We start from the raw sequence: 24,950 nt of genomic DNA on the forward strand, positions 1-24,950 counted from the left end.
GCTTTTAACATAGGATTTTTAATTTCAGAAGGTGTGTCCCTGACAAAATGTCCACTACGAAACGAAGTCATTAAAATTTGCTAATAAACAGTTTTACAAAATCAATGTAATTTTTGTTTGCAAGAGATATAAACATTAGGGTCTTACAAAAGAAGTGATGCTTTCATGACAGCAACTAAATTGTTGGTAAGAAAAATTGAGCACATCAACATGATCAAATGTACCAGAGTGATACTGTATTTTGTAAAATGTCCACTAGGTATCATGAGTTGTACCTGCATATGTGAAGTGCTGTCTAATCTTTATCGATAAAAATTGTTTCTCCAATTCAGAAAAAAATGAGATTATTCTAGAATATACAGTAAACAAACTGAAATGTCTATAGGAAACATTTAAAATTACAAAAATATGTGTGTTTAGAAGCAGTTTCGTAGGGGACTTTTACGAAATGGTACACAAATTATGAAAATAACATCATTTTAAAGAGTATTTAAGATTGCACTTTTTGTTTACAAACAGGCCTATAATAGAGGTATTCAAAATAACTCTTGAAATTAAATTTTAGACAATTTGATTTTCCATTTTTGTAGTTCTGAAAGGAACGCTTTTATTAAAACATGTCCCTCCAGCACATTCATTGTGGACACATGTGTCCCTCTGTCAGCAAGAGGGTTAAATGAAGAGACCAACTTTCATTGAGCAGTGCTCATGCAGCTCCTCTGAAACCAATGTTACAAAGTCAGAAATAATAGTCTTATGACATATGGGCGTTTTATATACATGATAAATGTAGTGTTTTGTACTTCTTAATTTGTCTTTGAAACCACAGACTGACAGAAAACACCAATATTGGAGAAATTGTTCAAATTTCGGAGACTGGTTATCATTTTATGACTTAAATGCTTTCTCACATGCTCGGTCAATGAAGTGCCGGTAGAATTTTTCTTAAAAGTAATTAAATACTGCACTGTCACAACAGGTTCCAATGCATATTCTATATATATAACAAAAATACCAAAAAAAATGATATTACTACCTGCCATTACCATGATAACATGTATATATATATATATGAACATGATGAAGGCCATTTAAAATTGATGGATTCCTAACACAATAAATTTGAAAAGTGCAGGCAGTAAAGGCCTTATTTAATTTACGGATAGGCCCGGGATATCAAACTAACCTGGGATATAATTACATGCAGTTTGAATATACAGACTGAGAGAATTTTTTTCATGAATTTAATACCATGATTACCAGATTTATACTGATAGGAAATTTTTGAAGGAAAAAAATGTTATACATTATGACATTGTTTCTTGGTCCATATTATAATATATGACATGTATGAGCTATTTTATAAACTTGAATCATGATAATCCACATTTGTTTAACAAATTATCAGACAAATTTAAAATCTTGAGCATTGTCCTAAAGAGTCTCTAGCACTTTCTTTTTCTTCTGTTTTGAATTGATCTGTAGGGTGAAAAAAAAAGGCCCAGCAGGGTTAGAGAAAACCAACAATCTTGCATGGCCTAATCATGCTAATCAGAATCTCATATTATTTTGCCAAATTTAACATGTTGACTGTTGTTTTTCAGGCTTTGAAAGACATTAACCATGGAACATCCAGCTGTAGGGTTTGATGATCCAACCCTAATTGACCCATTAGATGCCATATTGAATGACCTTGCTAATGACCTTGATGGGGATCCCACAACATTCCAAGACCTTCTACAAATTTCAAGGTCTGAACTTGGACCCAATAATATGGCCAATATAACCACTGCTATGGAATATTTTAGAAGCATAGAAAACAACAAAGTTTATGACAAATTAGATTTGGTGGACTATCTCATCAATGTGACAGATACTTTAAACTACCATACAGTCATGGGAACCAATAGAGTTTCTGATCAGTTGAGCCTGTACAAAGAAAGACTCCTCAAACATAGAGAAGTACTGAGAACGAAAGGAGTAGATATCGATAAGAACTTTGTCGGGAGAATTGATGACATTAAAAAGATTGAGGGAGTTATATCTGGTGACTTTGATTCTGTAAGAGGTAAATTACATAAATGGCGAAATTTTATACAATTCCTACATTTTACTTACTGCGGATTCATTATTATTCATGGAATACTTATTTTCTAGGATTTCCTGGGTAAATGGGAACCATGAATATAGCATGTATAGATGTTCATCAAAATACGTTTTTTTAATGGCTAATGTACATGTATGCAGAATTTGCCAAAGTCTTAAGTACAATCAAATATCCATGAACATAAAATGTTTTTTTGTCTACATGTACATACATGACATAAATTGGTACACAGGAAAATAAATTATCCACAGTTATAATTTCATTTGAGATTACATATTGATATTTTACAATTATAGCCTTTGTATGAGGTTGACACAATGATATCACGAGGGGGTAACTTAGATATTTTTTTGGTGGGGTGTGCCATTTTTGTCTCAAAATATGTACCCATTTTAATATAACATTCACTGAAGTTCAGTGCCTATAGTTATATAAATATTTCAGAAAGAATGACATATACTTATATACAATATTTAAAATATGACCCATGCTTATATAAGCTCTAACTCATCATCACTCATAATTCATAAATATACCAGCTACCCTTAAGTTTTTATATATGAATTGATATCATTTGGTGCACATATATATATTATCGTTATATATACACATGAATTGTTATATTGGTGTGTATATCATACCCCAAATCAATATACAGTTATCAAACGTAAATGCATTTTAATATAGGATGTCATTAAAAAGGAGGGTCATTTTAATATAAAATCTCGCAAAATTATTATGACCCATATTTTTGGCACATCCCCGTACACTGAATAATAGGAAGTTACCCCCCCCCCCCCCCCCCCCCCCCCGTGAATGATACTCTTCTTTGGGTCAATGTATCCTGTTTTGACTTCATAACTAGGCTATAATTGTTAAATAATTAATTTCTGACCATATTTATATCAAAAAAGTAATTTGATTCCGTTGAAATTTTATAATTATCATATTGTCTCCTAGACATTACCAACATATTAGGTGTTATTTTTTTTTTTTTTTATCTTATCTATTTAAAGATTTTTTTCCTCAAGTAATCAATCATAGATTTTTTAACAATATCATTGAATTCATTATATGACGTCACAAAGTTTATTGGTTTATAGATATTCTAAAAATAACCATGCAATATGCTTTTTGCTGTGCAATATACTTTTTGCAATCCACCGTTTTCTATCTACCTTCGAAAATGTAGTTTAACATGTGACTATCCCTGTAGGAATCAAATTAGTTAAAACATAGGAATTAATAATATTAAGTAAGTTATCCCTTTCCCTCTCCACAAATTCCTAAAAATTAACAAAAAAGGCCCTAACAGATACATTGTACAACTAAACTAACCAAACTGATATGTATAAAAAATTATTGCCAAGCAAATTAGAAAAACAAAATAAGCTAAAACTACAAACAACTATAGTAAATATTTTCAGGAAATCTACATTTAAATTCTATTTACAAAATTAAAAACTTTTTTATTCATATGTTTATTCATTTTACCAGATTCACAACAATAAGTCCATACTCCATGGTCTATTTTGCATTCTAATTTGACGTCCTAGTATTACGTTTTGATAACAAAGCCGTGTTCTTATGAGCACAAAAAATATGTTTGACACATGCGCACAGACTTACTGTTTATATTAACGTTATTTCCATTGTTATCCTTTTAAATATATACATTTAAACAGCTAACATAAACATTTATTGTATATTTTTATCAAACAGCATATATTTACCCTGCTCTTAGTTTTTAAACTTATCAAAACATGAAATATTATATACAGACTCCTCGGGTATGAAACGGGAAAAGGCAAACATTCTCACGGTATTTTCGTACGCTTTGACCTACAAATACATTGTATTTGTCATATTAGAATCGAAATAATTCCTTCATGTCATGCTCTATGCTCATTTTAACATGGGTAGGCATTATATTTGACCACATTTTACACCTCACTAACGCTCAGTGTAAAATATAGACAAATATAATGCCTACCCATGTTAAAATGAGCATAGAGCATAACATGAAGGAATTATTTCTTAATTCTTTTAAAGTTTTTGAAAATTCAAACGATCACCAACCATTTTTGCTAGTTGAAGCAATGAAATTCAATTAATATTTACTTTTTGTATTTTAATCTTTCCAACAGGAGTTTGTATATGTGGCCTAGGAGGAATGGGTAAAACAAGTTTAGCTAATGAGGTCTGCTACCGTCTTTATAAGTCAAACCAAAGATGGAAGATCATCAGAATTGATTTAAGGTAGGCCAACATAGGATTTAGAATAGAGTTTAACCATGGCAACATTTTGATATCTACTATTTACATGATTTAGGAGATAGCTGTATTGTACTTTAAGCTCAAACAGCATCAATTGGTGATTTGATGGTCGCAAATTAAGTTAACTGTTGACCATGTTGACACGTATGAAATTATCCAGGATTACAAAACGACTACTATACATCATGCACATCTTCAATATTTAAGGTAAGATAGGTCACGTAGGGGATACAAAAAAATACATAGAAATTGAATAACAGTGCTCATCCAGTGACCTTTGGGGTATCACATTTGCAAAGACCAAAACAGTTTCCACAGTGTAGATACTATTCTGTACGCTATCCGGAAGTCGCGATTTTCGAAGCGAGGATTTCAAACTGGCTAACAGAACGGTTTTGTTTTGGTGCTTTTTCTCATCATTTGTTTACTCCTATATCTATAAAGTGCTTTGCACATCTAAAATGTATGTATAGCATCATAAATATGAGTAACTGTAACAAAAACATGCAGTAGAATATAAAATATACGTGTGCATCAAAACAACTTCATAGAAAAAGTGAAATCGATTGACAATTTTGCTCTCGTAGTACAAAGCAAATTATCTTTTATTGCAAATATTTGCATCAGTTTACAGTTAAATATATACTGTTTCAATATTCCTATCGTATTTAAGTAGAATGTTCGTATTTCAAATAAAAAATATGCTTTCCTTGAGGATCCCAAAATAAATTACTGTACGATCAGTCTAAAACTGACTGTATTCTAGTAGCGATTTCAGATTTTTTGTCTGTATGACCAGTCGTGATTTTGAAGAAAAAAACAACAACAAATGGAAGTTTTTAACGACATTGACTGAAAAACAACGGCAATTTGAAGGTGTATACGTGTCATCAGTCTTACTTATATTCAAATGCCTAAACAGCAATATATGATTCGCTTGTGGACTTTGTACAGTGTGTCGTTGCAGTTATCTGTTTAACTATTACATTTTTAAAGACTATTTACACCGTCTGCCGTTGACCGATTGGTGATAACATGCATCAAGCCTGTCTCTTTTAAAATGACAAAAAATAGATAGAGAAAACTTTGTTTAAAAACTTTAGGTATTGAGGAAAGAATTAACGAAATTATACCCCGCCACTTCTATAGTCCATGTTTTGGAATAAAATAAACCACCAGAAAAACTAAATTATAGGTGCACAGGGGCATCATTTAATAACGAATATGAGGAAGTTTTATTAATACTAGTATATGGTAAGTTTTTGAAATTTGCGTATAGTAAACGGGTACCACCCAATAAGGTAGTGGAAAAGTCCTTATCATGGAAATAAAAAACTGATGATTTTTTCGAAAAACCAAATAAGAGGTACACAATTGAATTAAATGATAAGGAATCTGAAAAAGATTCATTAAGTTATGACACTTGTCTGAAGGAAGTTGTGGATATAAAATAGGTACGCCCAATATAAGGTTATGACAAAGTCCGTATTTAAGATATAGTGTATAGAAACATCAAAAATATTTTTACCAAAAATTCGAAATAGAAGCTCCATAATACATTAATTGATTAAAAATGGAGCAATTTTAGAAAAGTTTAACAATTGGTTTTGAGGGTCACGGTTGGAAATACCTGATGGGTGCCCCCATATAATACAATGTTCAAGTCCATATCTTATATAAAGAAACCCCATAAAAGATTTTTAATAAAATTCGAAAAACATTCCTTTTTTTTATATAAATAAGGCCGTTAATTTTCTCGTTTGAATTGTTTTACATTGTCATTTCGGGGGCTTTTATAGCTGACTTTGTGGTATTGGCTTTGCTTATTGTTGAAGGCCATACGGTGACCTATATTTGTTAATGTCTGTGTCATTTTGATCTCTTGTAGACGGTTGTCTCATTGGCAATCATACCGCATCTTCTTTTTTATATTATAATTTATAATACGGAATCCGAGAAAACAGTTATACCAGTGAAGGATTCAAGAAAATTGGGATCCGGCGGTTTGAAACTCTTTTTTAACTTGCAATGCATTTGTATGGGAACATATATTTATAATCCTCTTTTCCCCTGGATTGGACCCCCTCTCCATTTAAAAATGTCTGGAAACCCCAATGTATATTAAGTGGTTTATGAGGAGATGCGCTTGCAAAACCGGCGAAACATGTTGTACCGGTCCAACGGACGAACGGAAAGACGGACTTCATTATCACTATTAACCTATAAACCATCGCTTTACAAAGTGGTGTACAATAGAGTGTGAATGAGACAGATCTACATCCAAAACAAAGTGAAGGAACTGTGATCAATTATAGGCTACAGTACGGCCTCGAATGTTTGTAAATACATGCATTTTTATATAACAATTAAATCTGTGTGTTTGTACAATTTTAAGTATAACGGAGGACATTTCTGAAACTTATATAAACAAACAAACCTTCTTATTTCAGCCACATTCAAACATCCTTATACTTAATAGCAAGTCGAGTACACCCTATCATGTTTGAAAAGTTTACAGGGTGTGAATTTATTAAAATATATTTGTGTTATTTAGAAAAATGCCATCTCCGAATGTATCGTAAATAACTTTGAAATCACTACTAGAATACAGTGAAATAAAGACTGATCATACAGTTTCAAAATATACAAGCGAGACTGATCGTACAGTGCGAAATTCGAACAAGTGTAATTTTCTTATTTCTGGCTTCAAAGATCTGGCTGAAACTTTTACCACCACTTAGAATATACTTTATTTAGTAAATTAAGTCTGGATTTTACGTTAATTTGTACAGTAAGGGTGCAAACAGATTGTTTTTAGGTTCACCGACTGATTTTCCTTAGTGATGCACTTGAAAATCTCTTGATTAAGGCAAAGATACGAATAATGAATGTGCTAAATTTAATTATAAACCATTTGTGAATATCGATGTCAGCTGAATTAATCATTAAGCAATGTACAGATGAACATCTTACCGTTTAATATAGTATATCCGACAAATTTAAAATGTGATCCAAAAAGTTCTCGCTTCGAAAATCGCGACTTCCGGAAAGCGTACAGAATAGTATCTACACAGTGAGTTTACCAAATTGCAGTCAGATTTCTACTCCATCTAACTGATCAACTGGTAAAATATTTTAGCAGATTGCTCAAGTGAAATGTTGTTAGTATGAAGTGAGTGCTGTAAAATAAAAAGTTATACTTACCATCCACATCCAGTCAGTTGATACCTTTGTCAATCCTTTCTAACACAAATAATATCTTACTATAGTATGAGTCACTGAATAAAATGGTCTTATTTTGACATGGAAACTTCTATCATAAATAAGTATTATAAATGAATAGTTCAAAACATTGTTTTGTAGGTGTATATTTTATAGCTTTGTCTTCTAAGATGAAGTTGTTGTGCAATTGTAATTCGAATAACATTTTCTATACAAATTACTGATCTGCTGTCATTAAAGGGAAATAATTTATATTGAGTTCAAATGTACACATAAAATTTAATCAATGATACGAGGCTTATGATTTTGCCTACAAAAGATTCATAAAAAAAATGAAATGCAAAATTAGTATGAAGTTGAAGGGCATGTAGAACACAAATTAGAAAGGTTTTGCAAAATACTGCTTATAAGTTATCTTGTGCTCCTTGGTAGACAATCCTTTATACTTTGAACAATTCAACATTTTGCAAAACAGCTGTTAATCGTCTTTCATCATTAAATAATTTTCATTGTTCGTTTTAGAACAGAGGATAAAAGTTAAAAAATAACAGAAATAATGTTACAAACAAAATAAATGGGAAAATTTGATATTTGTCAGACAGAACAAAATTTTGCTGATTATTTGTAATGTAAATTATTTCCCTTTATTGCCAGCAGATCATTAATTTGTATACAAAATGTTATTCGAATCACAATTGCACAATAACTTCATCTTAGAAGACAAAGCTATAAAATATACACCCACAAAACAATGTTTTGAACTATTCATTTATAATATTTATTTATGATAGAAGTTTCCATGTTAAAATTAGACCATTTTATTCAGTGACTCATACTATAGTAAGTTATTATTTGTGTTAAAAATGATTGACAAAGGTATTACTGTGCATGTCCAGTGACCTTTCGAAAAAAAAAAAAAAAAAAAAAAAAAAAAAAATACATGTCCAGTGACCTTTGGAAAAAAAAAAAAAAAAAAAAAAAAAAAAAAAAAAGTGACCTTTGGGGCATCACATTAGCAATGACCAAAACAGTTTACCAAATTGCAGATAGATTTCTACTCCAACTAACTGATCAACTGGTAAAATATTTTAGCAGATTGCTCAGGTGAAAATTGTTAGTAAAAAGTGAGTGCTGTAATATAAAAAGTAATACTTACCATCCCAATCCAGTTAGTTGAACCCTTTGTCAATCATTTCTAACAAAAATAATAGCTTACTATAGTATGAGTCACTGAATAAAAAGGTATAATTTTGACATGGAAACTTCTATCATAAATAAATGTTATAAATGAATAGGTCAAAACATTGTTTTGTAGGTGTATATTTTATAGCTTTGTCTTCTAAGACAAAGTTATTGTGCAATTGTGATTCGAATAACATTTTCTATACAAATTACTGATCTGCTGGCAATAAAGGGAAATAATTTACATGACTGATAATCAGCAAAATTTTGTTCTGTCTGACAAATATCAAATTTCCCCATTTAATTTGTTTGTAACATTATTTCTATGATTTCAACTTCATACTAATTTGGCATTTCATTTTTTTTTTATTCTAGTCGTATTGATGAATCTTTTGTAGGCAAAATCATAAGCCTGGTATGTATCATTGATTAAATTTTTAGTGTACATTTGAACTCAATATAAATTATTTCCCTTTAATGCCAGCAGATCAGTAATTTGTATAGAAAATGTTATTCGAATCACAATTGCACAATAACTTCATCTTAGAAGACAAAGCTATAAAATATACACCTACAAAACAATGTTTTGACCTATTCATTTATAATATTTATTTATGATAGAAGTTTCCATGTCAAAATTATACCTTTTTATTCAGTGACTCATACTATAGTAAGCTATTATTTTTGTTAGAAATGATTGACAAAGGTTTCAACTAACTGGATTGGGATGGTAAGTATAACTTTTTATTTTACAGCACTCACTTTTTACTAACAATTTTCACCTGAGCAATCTGCTAAAATATTTTACCAGTTGATCAGTTAGTTGGAGTAGAAATCTAACTGCAATTTGGTAAACTGTTTTGGTCATTGCTAATGTGATACCCCAAAGGTCACTGGATAAGCACTGTAACTGACTGGATGTGGATGGTAAGTATAACTTTGTATTTACAGCACTCACTTCATACTAACAACATTTCACTTGAGCAATCTGCTAAAATATTTTACCAGTTGATCAGTTAGTTGGAGTAGAAATCTGACTGCAATTTGGTAAACTGTTTTGGTCTTTGCTAATGTGATACCCCAAAGGTCACTGGATAAGCACAGTGAAATAATCTCCTAGAAGCAGTAACATAAGAAAAACTAATATATCTTGCCAAGGCTTTGTGTTGAAGACTGTACTTTGACCTATAATGGATTACTTTTACAAATTGTTACTTATTAAGTATGAAAGAGTTGTCTCATTGGCACTCACATCACATCTTTTTATATCTATATCTTATACTGACATATGTTTTTGTGGCATAAGTCTAATAAGAATTATGGTTATAAAATGACATATTTTGAGTTATTATGGATTTTTATGTTGTATTTTTACAGAGAGAGGGATACTTTATTGGATTTACTGAGTTTAACACTAACAGAACTGCATGAGACATTTAGTTCTACAGATATACCAGAAATGATCAAGAAACTATGGAATATCATTCCTGACATAAAAAGAAGTGAGTGCCATTGTAAAGTAGTATCCCTTGATGGAAGAACATCTTAATTCTCAATATAAATATTATATGTATTTGATTATTAATTGTAATGCACAATGACAATTTTGGTGGAAAATACATTGTGATCGTAATCATTTAATATTGATTGCAACATAAATTAGATTTTATTTATTTTTGTCTGTCATTGTCTGTGCAATGAAATACTCGTTTTAGCTTAAAAAGCCACTTTTCAGTCCATATTTAAGCCTTTAGTGTTCTGAAACCAGAACTTGACTAGCTAACAATCAGTTTGTTTGCATTTGTTTGTATAAACTTTGACCCTTTTCCTCAAAAACTATAGCATTATTTCTTGTCCTTACATAGATTAATTTGGGGGAAACAGTTTCCTAAATGGTTAGACAAACTATTTCAATAATGTCATGAATGTAGGAAATCTTGAAAATAAATGAGAAGACATTGCAACATTGTGCAACAGGCAAAATGGATTAACTTTTCCTCAGCAGCAAGCTGGAAAATAAATGGCCTAACTAACAAAATGTTTGATATAGTTATACATGAAAATTAAATAAAGTATTTTTGCAGCAGTGTCTTATAATATGATATTCATGCAGCATTATCTAAAAACAAATATCAATTTATTGAATCTGTAATAATTTAAATTATCGCTATTTTGTGGATTTTTCCATTGATATTTTTTTGTGATAATTTTTCATATCATGCTACTCGCTTGAGATGGAAAATTACTGCTAGAAACTAAAGAGCCACGTGGCCGTTGCTAATGAAATTGACATGAAATTGACGTCGTCATAGGTAAAATAACGATAAACAGATTATCATTGGTCATCTCAACTCGATTGCATTTCTCGCTTTCACCGATCCCAGCTCAAGTGAGAAAATCAATCTCGTTGAGATAACCAACGATAATCTATAAATAACCATGATTACTGAATGATACGTAACTAACTAACCCTGTTAGCTATCTGAGTGCATGGCTAAAACTTAATAGTTGGGTTAATTATCATCATACTTTTCAATTTTCCAGAATTTGAAATTATTCAAGATTTAAATTATTCCTTGTTGAATATTACTTGGTATACATACATTTCTAACACTTATTGAAAATTAATGGTAATGTGAATACATATATAAAAAACTAACATGGCTTATTAAAACAGAATATCAAATGGTCAATCCCTCATAAAAAATTACTTTTATTTTCTTTTAAAGGGACAGTATTGTTATTTGATAATATAGATGGTCTTCTTCAAAACAGAAAAGGAAGGTAATTTCATTTCTTTCTGTTATATAAAAATAAGATATGGTACGATTTCCAATTAACGTGCAATGAGACAACTCTCCAAAAGCAAAATGAAAAGAGAACAAATGACACAGAAATAAACACCTTTAGGTCAATTGTATAGCCTTCAACAGCGAGTAGAACCCATGTAGCTATTTATTATTATCTTAAGACCTTTTTGGTACTTTATGTGAATATGCATTTATATACATGGGTAGGGTAGTACAAATACTAATTTTAAATCACATCATACTGGAAACATTATGTAGATGTATCTTCTAATTTTATTTGGAGGACACTGAACATTTTATGAAAATGACTAGCGAGAAACAGTTGGTCACATGTAAGCACAATCATTGTCGAGCCTTCGACTTTTGTCGAAAAAGCGAGACTAAGCAATCCTACATTCCGTCTTCGGTGTCATCGGCGGCGAAGGCGGCGTCCACAAATATTCACTCTGTGGTTAAAGTTTTTGAAATTTTAATAACTTTCTTAAACTAAACTGGATTACTTTCAAACGTGGACAGAAGCTTGTTTATGATCACAAAATAGTATCCAGAAGTTAATTTTGTAAAATTAAATTCCATTTTTTCCGTATTTTACTTATAAATGGACTTAGTTTTTTCTGCGGGAAACATTACATTCACTCTGTGGTTAAAGTTTTTAAAATTTTAATAATTTTCTTGAACTATCTTGGGTGTGTACCAAACATGGACAGAAGCTTGTTTATGATAATATACAGAAGTAAATTTTGTAAAAAAATAAATCCGTTTTTCCCGTATTTTACTATTAAATGGACTTAGATTTTTGTCAAGAAACAACACATTCACTCTGTGGTTAAATTTTAAAAAAAAATAATAGCTTTCTTATACTACTTTTAATTTGTACCAAACTTAAATATAAGCTTGTTTATGATCAAAAGCAAGTATTTAGAAGGATATTTTGTTAATATTTTGTACCTGTGTATCTGTATTTTACTTATAAAGGGACTTAGTTTTTCTTCCAGTTAACATTACATACAGTGTGCAGTTAAAGTTTTTAAACATTTATTAGATTCATACATAAACTATCCTGGATTTTTACCAAACTTGGACAGAAGCTTCTAAATACAATCAAAAGATAGTATCAAGAAGAATATTTTTATTTTTTTCCCCTCATTTTTGCTGAGCCAGTGATTTTCAGCAAAAGTAGGCGAGACACTGGGTTCCGCAGAACCCTTACAAATTTTTTATAAAGATGATTAGAACCATGGAAATTATGTACCTGTAACAAAGACAACATACAGTTGATCAACTACATGCATCATGAGCTCTAACTAAAAATATCATCCTGTTGAAAAATAGCATTATCATGCTGAACAATGTATACTCTTGAAGCAATCATATTTTTTTTTAGCAATGTTGCCTATAATCGTGCATGGGTCACAAGTATTTGCACAAACCAAGATGTTTGAAGGTCTTTCAACACTGACAAAATAAAATATTAAGTTAAAATGCATTGAACAAAATTACTTCATGTACTCTATATTACTCTGTGAAAGTATAAAGATATATCAGTACTTACTTTTTTATATATATATATATTTCATTTGATATAACAGACAGCAGATTTCACCAGTGTTGAAATTTTTCAATGACTTTCTACAGATGTTAGATGACACATCAGTAAGTTAATATTTTTTTCTGGAAAAGGTACATAAAATAAAAGTATGATGAGGGGGAGGAAAGGGGGGTTACAATTGCTAATGAGACCACATACCATCAGAGACAAAATGACAGAGAATTTACCAACTATAGATTTCTTTATCATATTTATGGCTTTCAACAATGAGCAAAACCACTTGTATTTATATTTTTTTCACATGTTTTACCTACAGAATGTTGTTTAACATTGAAAATGCAAAAATGAATATTAAGTGCCCTTTCCCCGTAATTGTTTAACAGGTAAAATCTATATTGAGATGACCAATGATAATCTGTTGATTGCTATTTTACCTATCACAACATTTTAAATTTCATTGACAATGCTCTTAGTTTGTTGCCATAACTTTTCATATCACTCTACTGTGCTGAAAAAGGAAATTGTCGGTCAGTAAGATCAAAAGAAAATTTTGTAAAATAGCAATAATGTAAACTAGTTCAAAAAATTGAAGAGATGTTCATATGGATAGTTTACGTAGAATATTAAACTTCTTTTTCATGCTTCAGTGAATCTGAATTGTAATGCAATAACCACTTCTGTATGCATTTATATATATATTAACACTTTTGATGAAATTGCTTTTTAGCTCACCTGGCATGAAAGGGCCAAGTGAGCGTTTCTCATCACTTGGCGTCTGGCGTCCGACGTCGTTAACTTTTACAAAAATCTTCTCCTCTGAAACTGCTGGGCCAAATTAATCCAAACTTAGCCATAATCATCATTGGGGTATCTAGTTTCAAAAGTGTGTCTGATGACCTCCCCAACCAACTAAGATAGCCGCCACGGCTAAAAATAGAACATAGGGGTAAAATGTAGTTTTTGGCTTATAACTCAAAAACCAAAGCATTTTGAGGAAATCTGACATGGTATAAAAATGTTTATCAGGTCAAGATCTATCTTCCCTTTAATTTTCAGATGAATCAGACAACCTGTTGTTGGGTTGCTGCCCCTAAATTGGTAATTTTAAGGAAATTTTGCTGTTTTTGGTTATTATCTTGAATATTATTATAGATAAAGTTAAACTGTAAACAGCAATAATGTTCAGCAAAGTAAGATTTACAAATAAGTCAACATGACTGAAATGGTCAAATTACCCCTTTAGGAGTTATTGCCCTTTATAGTCAATTTTTAACCATTTTTCGTAAATCTTAGTAATCCTTTACAAAAATCTTCTCCTCTGAAACAACTGGGCCAAATTAAACCAAACTTGGCCACAATCATCTTTGGGGTTTAAAAATGTGTGGCGTGACCCGGTCAACTAACCAAGATGGCTGCCACAGTTAAAAATAGAACATAGGGGTAGAATTCAGTTTTTACCTTATAACTCAAAATCCAAAGCATTTAAAGCAAATCTGACATGAAGTAAAATTGTTTATCAAGTAAAAAAAATTTTGCTGTTTTCAATTATTATCTTGTATATTATTATATATAGAGATAGACTTTTAAATACAATAAATGTTGGCAAAGTAAGATCTATAAATAAGTCAACATGACCGAAATTGTCAGTTGACCCCTTTGAGAGTCATTGCCCTTTATAGTCAAGTTTTAACCATTTTTTCGTAAATCTTAGTAATCTTTTACAAAAAATTTCTCTGAAACTACTGGGCCAAGTTAATTATAGATAGAGATAATTGTAAGCAGCTAGAATGTTCAGTAAAGTAAGATGAACAAACACATCACCATCACCAAAACACAATTTGTCATGAATCCATCTGCGTCCTATGTTTAATATTCACAAAAACCAAGGTGAGCGACACAGGCTCTTTAGAGCTTCTAGTTAGATTTTGTTGCATAAAAAAGGTGAAACATTTGTTTGTTTGAACAATAATGTCTCCCTTTTCGAGTTTTAAAAGAAGGGAGGAATGTTGTTTTACAGTTTTGTTGTTGCTGTTAATATTGATGTAATATTGGTCAACTGTAACTTGTAAAAAGCTTAATGATTGAATCCATAATATATGTACTATAGCATTTACAAAATGTAGATCTAGAGATTGAGATACAGTCTTCAACAATAGACTTGTGTCTATTCATTATATGTCAAGCTCTGAAAAACTGTCAATTCAGAAATTATTGCGTGCATTTATTATTGTGATTTTTTCAGTATTGAGAAAAATCCTGTTTGTATTCATATAAAACATTTTAAAATCCAAGTTTAAATTAGTGCTATTAAAATGGCATTCTTTATATAATGAGACTAGTAATATATACTTGTTATATTTTCAGATCAGAATATTAATTACATCCAGACAGAAGTTAATTGCAATTGATGATAAACAGTTTATAGATAAAATGCGAAAAATCGGTAAATCACAGAAAAGAATGGATGAGTTAGTACTAGAAATAGAACTGAAGCCTCTCAATGTTAAAGAGGCAACAGAACTTTATGAAAAATGTGTTGACAAACAGGTAATTATTTATTTTGAGGAAGATACACCACCTTAAGTTTACCATTGACATTTAAACAATATAAGGAAATTTCAGTCAAAACAGCAATTATGTTCAGCAAAGTAAGATTTACAAATGAGTCAACATGATTGAAATGGTCAATTGACCCCCTAAGGAGTTATTGTCCTTTATAGTAAATTTTTAACAATTTTCATAAAATTTGTAAATTTTACTAACATTTTCCACTGAAACTACTAGGCCAAGTTCATTATAGATAGAGATAATTGTAAGCAGCAAGAATGTTCAGTAAAGTAAGATGTACAAACACATCATCATCACCAAAACACAATTTGTCATGAATCCATCTGCCTCCTTTGTTTAACCCTTACCATGCGGAATTGTTTTTAGAAAATGTATAATTTTCGTTTATTTGCAAAAATATGCAAATTATATGCAAATGAGCTTAGCCCTGTTGCTGTAGCATATAGATTTCTTTAAATCTAATATAGGTGATCACGGGGTGGGGTGGTCGGGTGAGGAGGTGGAATTTTTTTGGCTGGAATTTGCCTCAAAGTGGGTCAACAGGTGCAAAAAGCGTCAATTTTTCCGATCTTTCACCCCTTCTCTTGACCCAGAAGACCCAGGGTTGCTGGTTAAGGTATCCAGCTGTAGCCTGCGTGTAGAGTGGACCCTAGTGAACAAATTGACCCCAACAGTTGTTAGGTCGGAGTGAATCTGATCTTGATTCATCAGTCTACAGAAGGTCATTTGGACCCAAAATACCGAATTTCACGATTTTTGCCGATTTTTGACTTCAAATGGACCCAAAACCGGAAGTAGTTGTTTCCAATGCGTATTTCAATAATAATAATGATCAGTAGTTATATGGCTGTGGGTTTACACTATCTTTGCCAGTTTTATGCCTCTGAACTTCTTGTGTAAGATACAGATTTGAAGCCTACCCCTCCAGAAAACCGAGTTTTAGCCAATTTCAATTTTCCAATCCGTATTTGTGCTCAAAATGCTACTTATACACGAGAAACGTGAATATGGATAGCCTCAGGTTGACGGAACATGCAAAACTTTTAAAATAAGTATCATAAAGTGGACTTCTAAAAGTATGGAACGCCAGTGGAGCCATATAACGGTTATTAGGGTCTGCCCGTCAAAAGACGGGTACCCCATGGTAAGGGTTAACAAACTTTAAAAAAAAAAAAATAATTTTTAAGCGTTTTTATACTAATCCTATGTATCTGGAGGCCTTACTGACCCGTTCTGACCCATAATAAGAAGTAAAAAAATCCCAATTTGAGCTAAAACTGAAAAAAAAATGGTTTCTTTTACCAAGGTCCTTAACCCTTACCATGCGGAATTGTTTTTAGAAAATGTCTAATTTTCGTTTATTTGCAAAAATATGCAAATTATATGCAATGAGCTTAGCCCTGTTGCTGTAGCATATTGATTTCTTTGAATCTAATATAGGTGATCACGGGGTGGGGTGGTCGGGGTGAGGAGGCGGATTTTTTTTGGCTGGAATTTGCCCCAAAGTGGGTCAACAGGTGCAAAAAGCGTCAATTTTTCCGATCTTTCACCCCTTCTCTTGACCCAGAAGACCCAGGGTTGCTGGTTAAGGTATCCAGCTGTAGCCTGCGTGTAGAGTGGACCCTAGTGAACAAATTGACCCCAACAGTTGTTAGGTCGGAGTGAATCTGATCTTGATTCATCAGTCTACAGAAGGTCATTTGGACCCAAAATACTGAATTTCACGATTTTTGCCGATTTTTGACTTCGAATGGACCCAAAACGGGAAGTAGTTGTTTCCAATGCGTATTGCAATAATAATAATGATCAGTAGTTATATGGCTGTGGGTTTGCACTATCTTTGCCAGTTTTATGCCTCTGAACTTCTTGTGTAAGATACAGATTTGAAGCCTACCGCTCCAGAAAACCGAGTTTTAGCCAATTTCAATTTTCCAATCCGTATTTGTGCTCAAAATGCTACTTATACAAGAGAAACGTGAATATGGATAGCCTCAGGTTGACGGAACATGCATAACTTTTAAAATAAGTATCATAAAGTGGACTTCTAAAAGTATGGAACGCCAGTGGAGCCATATAACGGTTATTAGGGTCCGCCCGTCAAAAGACGGGTACCGCATGGTAAGGGTTAATATTCACATAAACCAGGGTGAGCGACACAGGCTCTTTACAGCCTCTTGTGTATGTAACAATATCATTATTACAAATCTATAAAAAAATAATAAACCTGGTAGGAATTTGAATTAAATATTTTATACAAAAAGATATTTTTCAGTACAAAACTGATAGAAAGACATACAAAGACTATGTGATTGCCATTTTGGCCTTGTAAGTGCTATCACATGAACAATTAACTTTCTCAGACAAGTTAGAAAATCAGTTCTAAACAACACTTTTTAAAGGAGTTATGCCCCTTTGAAATTAAAATAATATGGAAAATTGAATTATTTATTAGCGCTCTCAAGCATAAATATATCTTGTAGGAATTTTATGAAATTTGATAAAAGGTCTATATAAGCAAAGTCTGGGACAAGGTCAAGAATCAGTATTGATCAATTATTTTTACCAGATCTATGAATGTACCAAAAAAATTGTGCACTTTCACACCTACATTTTTTGTAGGATTGTTATGAAATTTCTTTCAAAGTTTTATATCAGTTATGTCTTGGGTGAGTTTGAAAATCAGCACTGATTTCTCTTTAAAATATAATTTATATTGAACATTATATTGTATTAAAGTACTTTCACACTTTCATTTCTTGTCAAATTTTCATGAAGTTAAATATAGCACAAAGGTCTTGGAAGAAGTCCTACTAAAGACAGACATTTTTTTTCTCACTTTTTGGGGATTTCTTTTTACATAAATATAAAGATTTTAAAAGAAATTGCATCAAATTCTGATAAATAAAATACATGGAATATGCTTTACATAAAATAAAAACGAACTGGATATTGTCTAATGTTATCCTTTTTGATGCAACAATATCATCATTGCAAATCTATAAAAAAAAACAAAAAAAAAACTGGTAGGAATTTGAATTAAATATTTTATACAAAAAGAAGTATTTCATATTTTTCAGTACAAAACTGATAGAAAGATAACTGGAGATATTATACGATATTGTGGATATTGTCCATTGGCTATCAGGGCTACCTGTAGTGCAGTTAATGGTGGACTCCTTGAACCTCAAGTTATAAGATATAACTTGAAAATAGCTGCAGAAAAGGGTGGCCTCTCCCATGCTTTGCAAGTTAACAATTGTCTAGCTCAAACTTTCAGTTCGCTTGATGTTGAATACCAGAAGAAATTGGCAAGACTCACAGTATTCCAGACAGCTAAGTTTGATGTTAATGCTGCCAGCGCTGTGTTTGGGGAACTTAACATGACTATGCGACCTAAAATGGACCTGTTAGCACTAAAAACCCGGCATTTTGTAGAAATAACAGAACCGGAAGATTACATGATGAAAAATAAACCAAGTTCAGCTACAACTGACATTTTTTTGACTCATGAATTGAGATATTCTTTGCATCCACTTGTTTACATGTTCCTAAAAGAAATAATCAAGGATGGATGTTTTCAAGAAGAAGTAAAAATGGCATGGCAAGGATTTGTCAGACATTTTGAAAAAGCTGTGCAGAAAATAGGTGAAAAAATGGATACAAATTGTATGAAAGCTTGGAGGATGATTGAAGAAAATAAAAAGCACTTCATTAGTCTGTTTAAAGGTGATCATGTTCTAGATACAGAGACAACCATAGATCTGAAGGACAGAATTTTACTTTGTACCCAAATGGTTTTAGTTGGAAACCTCTTGCTTGGAGATTTTCATAGGTATGTAAATAAATATTCAGAGCATTTTTAGTTTGTTGTTGCCTGACAGTAGATAAAGCAACACATAAGAATCTTTCCTTTGCTTAGCATCATCTTCTATACCACTATTTGTTTATTCTTAAGTTCTTGGAAAGAGCTTAACAGAATTCAACCAACCTTTAAGAATACTGAGGTTTCATAATTATTTATTGGATACCAATGTTTGTGGGTTTCATGGGTACAGGTGAACCACGAATTCAAATGTTCATCGAATAGCATATTTTCAATAGGCTTGATATACAGATATTGGCAAAACCATGAAATCAAATCCGTGAAAATTGATACCCATGAAAATAAATGAATCCACAGTAATTAAGTTTTAAGTGTTTTTCTTATTGTAATTTCCAATGAATCAAAGATATAAAATATTGTTATAAATTTAAAAAGTATTTTTAGTAACTTCTCATTGAATATGCATTAACCTTTAAAACAGTTCAAAATTGTCTGAAACAAATTATTGTATTATAAAGCATAATTACTATTTGATCATCATTCCTTTTTTCTAGAATAAACAGGATTGAAAAAATGTTAGAAAGCAGTAAGCAAAGGAATTGCAAACTAGAATATTTGTTCTGGAAAATTGAAAAAGCCAGTTTTTTCTTTGACGTTGACAGAAATGAACTTGTATCAAAGTATCTTCAAGAAATAGAAACCTCCTGCAATGTTGTAACAGCCAAAGGTACTGCTTTGGCCCCTGTTTTTGGGATTTATTTCCTCCTGAAAGGAAAGTTTAACATACGTAGAAGGCAGCTAAAAAATGCAGTTCAAGATTTTACAATGGCCCAGAAATTGTTCAATGAACACAAATTTGTGCGTCATCGGTACATGTATCATATTACAAATATTTATGAAAAAATTGGTCAAGCATATCTTATGCTTGATCCACCCGCAATTGAAGAAGCCAGGGAAAATCTATATGCTGCCTTTAAGAAAGCTGAAGAAAAAGTTGAAAATTTTTATAATTTGGACATCCCTTCATTTATTGCAAGCATTGGTCGATTGTGGTTTGTAATAGGACTAAAAGAAAAGAAATTGAAAAATACAAAAGAGGCGAAAGAAAATTTTGAAAAATCAGTTAGATATTACACAAAAGCTATGGCGCTGGACACGCAAATGAATCTACACAAGTATGATAACTATGCTGATAAATTAGTGAAACGAGCTGAATCCTACGACGAGCTTGGATTGTTGAAAGTTTCTGGTGCATTAAGTGATGCTGTAAAAGATATCAAAGAAGCAGATAATATCAGAAGGAAAATCCTGCAGCCTCCTCACTATAAATGTACACATACACCACATCTTGTGGGCAAAATCCTCTTACACAAGGCACGACAGGAGTATGACAAAAAACAAAAAGGTATGGTTGTATTTATAGTTGTATGTTATGGGTTTTGTCCATACCCTTGTCAACATATAGTTGCTTACATCTTTTTATTACATTGCAATAAATTACATTGATTTCCCAGTTAGATAAAAACTGATAATTTCACATGTGAAATAAATGTGGTTATTTCACTCTCCTACGTCATACAACAATAGGCGTTGTCAAGACGTCGATAATGTCAGATGAAAACAAATTGTGAAGGTGTAGGAAAAACATACAGTTTCTTTCATTTTTCTTTTTCTCAATTTTAGGAACTGGTTTAAAACAGTTTTTTTTTTGTATTTATAGCTTAATTTTCGTTGGGAATTAGATTTCAAATCTTTGATAACCTTTGATAAATCTATAAATTTACTTTTTACACAATGCAGAGCAGCTGAGAGTATGACATATTTGGTGGAATTTGTTTACTGATAAAAACTGTATGCCTGGATGTCTTTTTTATGCCCAAATTTATGTGCATTATGTTTTCTGGTCTGTACATTAGTTTGTTTGTCCGTCTGTCCTGCTTCAGGTTAAAACAATTTTGGTCAGGGTAGTTTTTGATGAAGCTGAAGTGCAACAAGTTTTTTAATCTTTAATAAAGGAGTTTTGACCCAAACTTCACGTAGAAAATTATAGTGTGATTGGGGTATTCATGTACTGTGGACACATTCTTGTTTTTATATATTTTAGGATGCAGTTTGATGGACTTCAAAACCACAACTACACTATATTACATATTAAAAGGCTAATAGCTCCTTTGTAATAAATTCATATAAACACAATAAAGATGTTGATTCATTCCATGAAATATTTTAAAAATAAAACTTTTATTTTGAAATAGGTAATGCTATCAACCATCTTTGGGAAGGAATAATGTTTTATGAGATTACCAGAGATATGACAAAATGTGGTGGTCTACATCCAATACATATACATAGACAAGAATATGAGGAAATAAAAGCTGAACATCTCTGGGCTTTACAGCAGGCCAGAGAGACACAGAAAATCGAACCAGCCATCAAGTTTTACAATGTAAGGAGAACTTATCATTTCTTACTAACTATGGCTGATTACATGTCAATAGTACCATTCAAAATAATGTTCTTTGCAATTTTAATTATTTTTCCACTTTCAACACTTACACCACTCTTTCCTAGAGAACTCACTGGATCACCCCATTATCAATGCTATTATATTGATATATATAAATAGAAATGCTCTTTTTCTTGAAAGTTCAATATGTGTATTCTACCAAAATGTTAATTTATAAATTTCAAAATACTTTAGGGGAGGACCAGTTGATTTTGATGTTGGCACTTTTTTTAGTAGTTGAAACATAAATATTCTTGCCCAGGTCTGATTGAAAATATAGAATTAATCTGGCAGCCTTTAAGATAGAAATGAATATTCTGACCTCATCAAATTTGCCAGACATCAACCCCCACCACCACCACCACCACCCCTCAGAATTCAATGGTTGTCCCTTAATACCTCAGAATGATTATATAATTAAGATTATGCTGTTATCTAATTTCAGGATTTTGAAAAGGGTAAATTTGAAGAAGATAGACAAAAAGCAAGAAGTGAAAGGGAGACTATAAAACACAGTGAATATGTTCCAATAGAGGATGTCAAAGCAGAAATAATGATGGCTGGACCAGGCAACATGACCTTCACACCTGTGAGAGCAGATGATAGTGACAGTGTCTCTGAGGATGAGAATTATGAAATGGTTGAGTTCAAAGAAGTTGTATTTGAAGATTATAAGTTAAAAGATGATGAGGTGATGGATTTTGATAAATTATTTGAAAGAATGGAAAATCCTGATGATTTTTCAACATCAGAAGAAGAGGATGTTGCTATGGAAACAGAAGCAAAGGTCATTGAAGGTAAAGGTTTTGAAAGTTTAATGGAAATTCAAGAAGATATTGATCAAAATTCTTCGAAATCTGCAAAAACAGATTTGACAATTGAGGAAGATGAAGTTTTTGATGAAAAAGATGAAACTAAAGAAGAAAGTGGGAAAAACTATTTATCAGAAATTAAACAAAAGTCAACAGAAAGAAGCAGTATCTCTTCAACTTCTTCTCAAGACATGAGCTCTAAGGAAAAGAGGGAACGTTTCAAAAGAAAAAGATCAAGAGATCCTTCAATGCAGGCATTCCTTGACAGTGTTGAGAAAGAAACATCTGAAAAGGGCAGGGCTGTTTTGAAATCTACTAGATCAACCTCACAAGATAAGAGTTTTGATCTAGAAATGCCAGTACTGGAATATTTAAAAATTGTAGATACTAAAGATAAAGAAGATAAAAGAAAATTATTGGAAGACATGAAACAAAAATATCCATCTGTACAAGAGGAGGAAAAAGAAGGTAACTCAATGGTTCATTTATTTAAGAGGCCCTCATAGGGGTATGCAAGTAATCACATAATCACAAATGTTTTGCCAACACAACCACATAATCTTATAAGTTATATAAATTTACAAGATAATACAGTCCTACATGTATAAGTCCTAGATTATCAAATAATCATCAAATATTTGGTCTAGTATTGACTATTCAAATAATCATTATAAAACAACTAAGTAATCACATAATCGAAAAACCCCATGAGGAGGCTCAATTAAAAAGGAAAAAAAGATGAATGATTATGATTGACATTTGAATTATGAAAAAAAGAAGATTTGGTGTGATTGCAAATGAGACAACTTTTTTTTAGAGACTAAGTGAATTAGATATATAAAGCTTTAGCTCACTGCATTAAGCCATCAATAATGGGCAAACGGTTGAAACCCCTAACTGTATAAAAGTAAGCTTTAATAGATCCAATAGCTTTAAAATGTCAAACAAGAAAACTTACGGAAAGAAATGATTGCAAGACAAATGTACTAATATGTTTGGAGTCTCTTTTATGGGTATAACTCTGGTATGGATATTTTTGTGTGTTTCTAAAGCTATGAAAATACAGAAGTCCATAAAGCATTTAAAGGATCTCCAAAAAATATCGTTTGAATAAAAAATCAAGAAGATAAAAAATTATGATAAAGGATTAGAATATATAAGAAATTGCATAGCTTCTTTCATGGATTCATAATTTAAGTTATTACAAGTATACAAGTCATGCTGTAAATGAAGTTAGTTATCACACAATTTTGTAAATCTTATCTTATCTTGTATGACTATTTAATTTGTGATCACATGTTTTAACACTAACAATTATAATAAATGGATTAAATTTGCTGTTATACATGTCATATTTGAGAAATAGTTATTATACATTTTGAAATTTGTATCCACAGATTAATCTCGTTAATAACCTCCCAAAATGTCATTTGAATGACGATCAGGGTTTTTTAAAAATTATATCTCATATAAAATTTGTTATTTAGTATTGCTATTATTCATGATTCTTAATTGTGAATAATTTAATATCTCATATTTCAAAACAGTGGTAACAAATTGCAGAATATATGCCCTTGATTTTATAAATTGACTAAATTAGCTTTTGTAAAATTTGCATCATAATACCAACTTATTCAAGGGTGATCTTATTATTCACTAAAATGACGTAATTTATGAGCATATGAAAATTGTATATTAAAATCTTTGATATCTACTATTTCATAGATACATCCAGACAATCTGAAGACACTGAACAACAAAAGGTTACCATGACAATTGGAAGAAAGCGTCAGCTACAACTTTCAAGGTCGGAAGAAGTGTCCGGTCAAAAAACAAGCCGAGATGTAAAAAAATAAACTGCATACACTGTCTTTAGTGATATAACCTAGTTATTGCTTTTTGGTTCAAATTAATGTTTGAAAGTAGGAAGGAGGGCTACTCAATTAAAGTTATGGGAAAAAAGGAGCAGGGCTGTCCCATTATAATTAAATGAAAAGGGGAAGGAGGTAGTTAGGAGCAGGAATTTTCAGTCAAAATGAATATAGCAACGAAGGAAGGAACAGCTTTCCATTAAAATGAAAAAAAGATTAAAAA

General features: G+C 31.4%; 1 protein-coding gene across 1 annotated transcript; it reads left to right on the plus strand.

The window, feature by feature from the left end:
- Positions 1–1,610: 1,610 nt before the first annotated feature.
- On the plus strand, positions 1,611–24,930 carry LOC134687387 (uncharacterized). Its single transcript, XM_063547645.1, has 11 exons — positions 1,611–2,068; positions 4,255–4,366; positions 10,166–10,290; positions 11,518–11,572; positions 13,188–13,251; positions 15,512–15,694; positions 18,793–19,547; positions 20,093–20,943; positions 21,794–21,984; positions 22,490–23,324; positions 24,582–24,930. Exons 1-11 carry the CDS (start codon positions 1,624–1,626, stop codon positions 24,710–24,712), a joined length of 3,747 nt encoding a protein of 1,248 aa, XP_063403715.1. The 5' UTR covers positions 1,611–1,623; the 3' UTR covers positions 24,713–24,930.
- Positions 24,931–24,950: the final 20 nt, after the last annotated feature.

This window comes from Mytilus trossulus, chromosome 10 (assembly GCF_036588685.1).
Source record: "Mytilus trossulus isolate FHL-02 chromosome 10, PNRI_Mtr1.1.1.hap1, whole genome shotgun sequence".
Taxonomy (NCBI): domain Eukaryota; kingdom Metazoa; phylum Mollusca; class Bivalvia; order Mytilida; family Mytilidae; genus Mytilus; species Mytilus trossulus.

Coding starts and splice junctions, on each gene's coding strand:
- LOC134687387 (XM_063547645.1), top strand. CDS start 1,624: ATGGAACATCCAGCTGTAGGGTTTGATGATCCAACCCTAATTGACCCA. Junction 4,367..10,165: donor ATCATCAGAATTGATTTAAG/GTAGGCCAACAT, acceptor GTATTTTTACAG/AGAGAGGGATACTTTATTGG. Junction 19,548..20,092: donor TTGCTTGGAGATTTTCATAG/GTATGTAAATAA, acceptor CCTTTTTTCTAG/AATAAACAGGATTGAAAAAA.